Source organism: Aplysia californica, unplaced genomic scaffold (genome assembly GCF_000002075.1).
Source record: "Aplysia californica isolate F4 #8 unplaced genomic scaffold, AplCal3.0 scaffold00109, whole genome shotgun sequence".
Classification (NCBI taxonomy): Eukaryota; Metazoa; Mollusca; class Gastropoda; order Aplysiida; family Aplysiidae; genus Aplysia; species Aplysia californica.
In genome coordinates this window covers 709,364-716,646 of record NW_004797379.1, presented here as the reverse complement: position 1 = coordinate 716,646, position 7,283 = coordinate 709,364, and the positions used below count along the sequence as shown (strand labels likewise).

General features: G+C 40.7%; 1 protein-coding gene across 1 annotated transcript in view; it reads left to right on the top strand.

The window, feature by feature from the left end:
• LOC101859093 (2-hydroxyacyl-CoA lyase 2) overlaps positions 1–5,255 on the top strand; it is a 23,360-nt gene extending 18,105 nt beyond the window's left edge. The window contains exons 14-16 of the mRNA XM_005095622.3: positions 1,254–1,428; positions 2,628–2,726; positions 4,898–5,255. Coding sequence (XP_005095679.1) covers positions 1,254–1,428; positions 2,628–2,726; positions 4,898–5,083 — 460 coding nt within the window. The 3' untranslated portion in view covers positions 5,084–5,255. The remainder of the gene's footprint in view (positions 1–1,253; positions 1,429–2,627; positions 2,727–4,897) is intronic.
• The last annotated feature ends 2,028 nt before the right edge of the window (positions 5,256–7,283 follow it).

The window sequence follows — 7,283 nt, the reverse complement described above, 5'->3', positions numbered from 1 at the left end:
CCCCCCCCAAAAAAAATCCTTGCGAATTCCTATTTTTAAATTATTTTTTTTTACTCCAGTACGAGGAAATCGATAAAGACCGAATGATAATGCGACGATGATGTGATTATTATTACAATTCCGGCTGCCGCTATGAAATTTGTTTATTTTGGATTCACTGCTCTTTTCCAAGATGATAGGATGATGTTTGCTGTAGAAGTATAAGGCTGTCGGACTTTGAGAGAGAGAGAGAGAGAGAGAGAGAGAGAGAGAGAGAGAGAGAGAGAGAGTTACGGTATTTAAATTCACTGTCGACATGTTGGTTAAAGGACGGTTGGCGGGTGTCGCTGATGTGTTTAGTTAGCGTACAACGCCCTGGTACAGGTGGTGGTGGTGGTGGTTAGGGGGAAAGGGAGAGGGGGGGATGGCGCCAGTAGTAGGTCCTATATTTTTACTCTTTTCCCCTGTAGTGTCTGATGCCTTTCGTCATGATTTTTGGTTTGCATATTTGTTTGTTTGCTTTTGTATGTGTGTGTGTGGGGGGGGGGGTCTTGATATTTTTTTTTTACTTTGTTGATTTTTTTCTTTCGGTTTTATCGTTGAGTGACCATTATTCTGTTATGTGCTGCTACTTAATCAAACATGTAAAAACGTTTCGTTCACAAGCTCTTCCCAAAGAAAGAACGTAACGAAAATACATTTTCAAAACAAGGTTATTAATTTGGTGCATTATAATGTTGCAGCAGGTTGCACCAGTGCATAATGTTATTTGTCAAGTCACCAGTTGCAACATTTTTGCACCATACGTAATAATATATCGTATGACATCATTTTATGTTTGGGAGATACACATGACATCATTTTATGTTTGGTATATCACAAAGCGTCGTAACTGATCACCGCTGTGCGCTGCTTGTCTGTTTATGTGGGAGATAAAGCTGTTACCCGCTGTGTGGTGTGTTTGTTTTACTTGATACGCACACGCGATGTGCGCGCACACACGCGCACGCGCACACACGCGTGGGCGCACACACACACACACACACACACACATATGCACCCACACACACACACACACACACACACACACACACACACACACCTGCACACATGAATCCTTTTCCATCCACCGCCACCCAAGATCAATTTCATTATCCTAAAGAAGGAAATTGAAAGTACCTCTCACCAAATCCTATTTATTCACCAGCTCCCAAATTGAATTTCTAATTAATAAATCCCTTTCCTTTCTTGTTTTTTTTTCGCCGTGCTTGCAGGCCCAGAGGCCCTCTTCGGTGGCTGGACCCTGGTGCGTTTGGAACCCTTGGGGTTGGCGGAGGCTTCGCTCTGGGAGCTAAACTGTGCCGTCCGGAATCCGATGTCTGGATTATTTATGGCGACGGTTCTTTGGGCTACAGTCTCATAGAATTCGACACTTACACCAGACATAAGGTATGCCATTTCTTCTGCTTGTTTTTCCGATATTTCCATTATTTTAACTGAAATCAGGTAAGCAGATTAGTTATTGTTCTCAGCATTTGTACTTGTAGCCTCTCAGACTCGCAACCGTTAGGTCGTGGGTTCGAATCCCGTCAGGGGCCCGACGTTGTGTCCTTGGGAAAGGCACTTTATAGGAATTCTCCTCACTTCACCCAGGTGGGAATGGGTACCCAGCTATAGACAGTGAAAGATCTAGTCAGTTGGTTAGTGTTTGAGCGCTTAATCAGCTGCTTTCAGTGTTTGCTTCCCAGGAAGCTGAGAATGTTTCTGAGTGTTCTATAGTCTGCTGGGGTAATAGTAAAGTGTAAAGTGCTTAGAGCTTGCTGTCGAGCAGGGATATGCGCTATACAAATGCTACTTTGCGGTCTCTCGGCACAATAATGCGACGGTGAAAATTACCCATTCCAGTCACCTGGGGCAGTTGAGAAGTCTGTTGCAGTCACTCTTCTGGCTGGATGACCAGATGGGGATTTTGTACTGCTGGCTGTGTGACTGCAAAATTATTATTATTATTATTATCATTATTATTATTATTATTATTATTATCATTATTATTATTATTATTATTATTATTTCATTAATCCCCGTACCGGCTCATTCATTGTACAACAATCCTTTCAAATACATGTACATATAGAGGCACCTGTAATATACCAAGTTCTGACAAAAGAACACGTCACCAAAAGACAATCACTGATGCTGCTGGTTGCACTTGTCGTCGAAAGAAGAACCAAACCTATCTTCCTGTCTTAATGCAGTGGTAGAGTGGTTAATGTGCTCTTCTCCGAAGTGGAAAGTCCAGGTTCGAGCCTCGGTTCGGACACAGATTTTTTTCGCCCCCTCCTGCCCACCCAGCATTAATGGGTACCTGACTTCGAATTGGGGAAGTAAAGCGGCGTGGAAAGGAACTGGCCGCCCTACCACAATATGCCAAAGGCCCTGGAAATTGTCTCACTAACAAGGCAATCCCCAATGTCCGGATCGGATGCGGGAACAATTTTACTTTACCTTTCTCAGGTACGTTGCACCAGTTTAGCCGAACTACATGTCTAGCGAGTCTGAGTCTGATTTAGTTTGGTGAAGTTTGATGCAGAGAGCGATAAATGAATGGAAAATATATTATGTTTCTGTTCTGTTCTGTTCGTTTTCAGACTCCAATCTTGGCTCTGGTCGGCAACGATGCGTCCTGGCAACAGATTGCTCGTGAGCAGGTGCCCATGTTTGGCAGTGCGGTGTCTTGTCAACTTGCAGTAAGTTCTTTATCTGTCAGATATTGCGATACTCTGTCCATGTAACTGGATTCTCAATATGCAAGATTTTCAAAAACTCATCTGATTTAAATGCAGTAAGTATTTTATATGTTGATGCTGCAATACACTATCCTTGTAACTGGTTTCTTGAAATTTCCTAAACATGCAAATATTTTCAAAACTCGTCTGATTTAAAAGATGAAATTATCCACAAAAATTGGTTTATATACTTATGTATAAGACAAAATGTTCTTTCCATATGTTTCTGTGTGTAACTCTACTCCCTTTTATCCTTATCCATACAATACTCCTGAGAAACCAAAATCCAGTCTCCGAAAAATGGGTGACAACCATTCAACAGAAGTCGGTAGTGCACATTTCAATGGTATCTGGACATTTGCAATGGGTGCCCCCCCTTTCTTGCAGCCATTCCTGGTCAGATTTAAGCGCCGCCATTGTGCAGACTTGCTGTTACCTCTGCTTGACCCGACGTGTCGTTTTAGCCTTCGTCTCGTTTTTGCTTTGCTCAAAATGACGATAACAGTGGTAATGCGTGCTGTTTCCAGTTTGCCCGTGCCCGTTCAAACCAACCTAAGTGTTTCTCCCATAGTAAACGTGGGCGGTTGGTGGGTGCTCTGGTGTGGTTTTGCTTCTTCTTTCCCATCAAACATCTATCGTTCTTCTCTCCCCTCCTTCTTTTTTGTTTTTGTTACTCTCTTGTAGCACCTCTGATCTTCGGCACTTATATGACCTTATTGTGTTACAAATACCGTAAAACTCTTACTAAAAAAAAAAAAAAAAACTTGACCACGGTAGAAAGAACACTGACATTAATTCTTTGAGGAGGTAGTGGACATGTATGTCCGATCAGCAGAAGACCAAAGGCAGTGTTGTGGTTTATTTTGAACTATTGTACACAAATCAGAAACATATCCTTCATAAGCTTTTAACGTTAGCTTTCATTATATTTGTTCTTTTCCTATGTCTGGATGAAAATAGTCTCTGTGTGTGTGTGTGTGTGAGTGTGTGTGTGTGTGTGTGTGTGTGTGTGTGTGTGTGTGTGTGTATGTGTGTGTGTGTGTGTGTGCATTAATGTATATTGCGTGAGAAGAAAGGAAGTAGTAAGAAAGGTTTTTGAAAAATGGGTATTCCAATGTAAAGCGCATTGAGCTACTTTTTTTGGAAATGCGCTCTATAAATGTTATATATTATTATTATTATTAAATCAGAAACATGAAATTGCATATATATTCATAAAGTACATGACATTATTGCCCGAGTCTTTTAGTTTTTGATAAAGAAAACAATTAAAAAATGGTATGACTATCGAAACTGCTTCAAAACGACACGTCATCAAGTGTTGTCGAATGACCAGAATACGCTTCCTCAATGAGTTACAGCCAGTTAGCAAATTTCACAATGTCTTATTACGTCAAAACAGCTGCCATTTTCTTAAGATTTGACTGAGGGGCAAAAGAATGGTACATAAAATTCAAAGGAGGCATAAGTCTTTCCTATGGAACAGATACATTTGTCAGAGAGCTACTCTGGGAGCGGCTTGCTGGACATAAAAAGTGGGCGGTTGGCGGGTGCTCTGGTGTGGTTTGCTCCTTCTTTCCTGTCAAACATCTATCGTCCGGATCTCCCCTTCTTCTTTTTTATGTTTGTTACTCTTTTGTAACACCTCTAATCTTCTGGCGCTCATATGACCTTATGCAGTTGCGAGCGCCGTAAAACCTCTACTAAAACAAACAATAAAACAGGAGATAAAAAGTTAACCTTTACCTGTCCAAGACAATCATGTGTAAAAACAACCACTTCCCACTTCTCCCCGTGCAGTTTTTCTTATGTTATGTTATAATGACACTGTCCAAGACATCCATTTGTCTAAGACAATCACTTTCCTCCTCAACAATGGGTGGCTGTCCTGTCCCCGTCGTTTTATGCAAGAAAAATTCTGAAATTATGCAAACTGAGCCCAAAAATGTGAAATCATGCGATTCTGTTAATTTTGACAAAGAATGATACAGGAAAATAATTAGGAAATTATGAAAAAAAATGATCAAATTTTGCTTAATTATGCAGGGGGCATAAAACCATGGGGACAGGCTGTTTTGGACAATTTCGACAGTACTCACGTTCTATCCTTTTTGTGTGGTCATTTCCTGCAGTTCTGCGACTACGAAGCTTCAGCGGAAGGCCTCGGAGGCAAAGGCATGCGCCTGGATCGCACCAACGAAGACGAGATTGAAAAGGTGCTGCGCAGCGCGGTGGAAGAGTCTCGCAAGGGCAAGAGCGTGCTCATCAATACCCTGATCGGCAAGACAAACTTCCGCGATGGCAGCCTGTCTGTGTAGATTTTGTTATCTCGGTTGTTGTTTGTTTGTTTGTTTGGCTCCGATGATTTTGCTGGGGATGCTCACTATTTGAACAGGTGCTTTATGGAAACTTGTGTGTGTGTGGATGGTCTTTGCGCCTTTGTAATTTTCTGATGGTGCCTGTTAGAAAAATATGGGTATGAATATGCGATAAAATGAAAGGGATTTTTTTTTCTTTTTGTGGGTAGAGGTGATGCCACAAGAGTGTAAGAAAAAACATGTTATCATGTCCCAAGTTTCTGTGTTTGAGCTAACTGATTGTAATACTGAAGGTCATTTTTGAAAAGATTTTTAGAAAGTGCGAATGTTACGTTTGGGTATCGAGTTTTTCCCTCGGCATCCCGCTTTTCTCCATCTTTCAGCTACAAAGGTGTTTTTCTCTTGCTTAGCAGGTGGACCTTGTGTCGACATATATTTTATACTTTCTTGAGAAGATTAGACTCCATCCTACTTTTAGACTCAATCTCTGATGCTCATATGACCTTATGCAGTTGCGAGCGCCGTAGAACCTCTACTAAAACTAAAAAAGACTCAATCTTACCGGCTCTTGGGTCAGGAGTGTGACAGTCTGAGAAAAAACCCTCCCCTCCCCTACCCTCCCCTTCTATCCCACCGAATATGGGCCAATTTTGAATCAAGTCAAACCACACACGTAAGAAGTAAGTACCTTCTTTTTTAAAAGGTTCACCACAATGTTAGACCGAAAGTTCCTTTCATGTGAGAGAGTCAGACAAGAAAGATACCCCAGTGTTCGCTGCTAAGAATAGAAGAGGGCGTGTTGGACGATGTTAGTTGTGATAATATGATAATAATAATAATAATAAATTACACTTTTATTTGTCCCTGAAGGGCACTTTGTTTTACCATGGCAAACATACATACATAAATACATAATTACAAATACGTACATACATAAATACATACATGCATAAATACATACATAAATACACACTATTACACAAATACAGAACAGTTTACAAACAATGCCACTGTCGGTGGCCACTGTGCAGCGCCTTGTATTTTTTAGCTAGGGTTGTCGTGTCTTGCTCAAGGACACACCCCAGTGACCACCCATCTGATCCCCGTGTCACCGACACTTGCTTGACATTGCTTGAGTCGAAACTCACTACTCAGTTAGCCACTGGAGCGATGGGGAGATCCTGTCAGTGCTTCGTTCCGGGTGCGTCTGCTATCATTGTAGGATTGCTATCACTGTCACTATATTTGATCATGCTGACGATGATGATGATGATGATCATGATGATGATGAAAGAAGCAAGAACTTCCTCCTCGAGTGATGAATTGGCTTGACCTGTGTAAATTGTGGGATTGATGGTTCAGGTGGTTAGGCATACACACTTGTAATTGAAAGGTTACCGGTTCAAACCTTTGTAGGGGGCCCGACGTTATGTCCTTGGGAAAGGCATTTTGTACAATAAACGTCCTTATTTCGCCCAGGTGAGAATGGATACTTGGCTGTTGATGGCAAAAAAATCAGTTTTTTAGTATTTGAGCCGGTACAATTTTTGGGGAAGGGCTGCTTCTGTGAAAATCGAGAATCTTTCTGAGTGTTCTCGGGTTTGCTGGGATAACAATAGTTGTAAAGTGAATATAGCATGCTAAAGAGAGTGGATAGGGGCTATACAAATGTAGTTTATTATTAATTATTAGTGTTGACAGATCAAACAATGGCCTTATGTGCACTCCATGTGGTGTTGTCACTGTGTGATGAATTATTTATCCTACTGTTTCATTTTTTTAACCCATGTTGTTTTATGACCTTCATTTTGTGTTTTTTTTCTATGCATAATGGTTCGTAATGCCTACCCTTCTCAATGAAGTGCCTGAATGGTTTAATGTAGATTTTTTGTCATGAGACTTAGATCAATATGCTTACATTCCTTATAAATGTTACTGTTTCTATGTAAAAGATTTTTTTCGATTTTACAGACTTTTTCGCCACCAGAATATTGTTACTACGATCATCGAGATCAAATTTAAATACTTTTTGTTGTTTTGAGTATTAAAAAAAAAAAGAAGCCAACTCTGAAGGAGCACATATCCATTTTATCTTTGTGCTTTGTCTCTGTTTTGTGGTTAGATATTTTTGCCAGATCTGGAAGCTATGGCTTCTTTCGTTTTTTGTTTTTGAACGTTTATTATTTTGAAGAATTCTGAG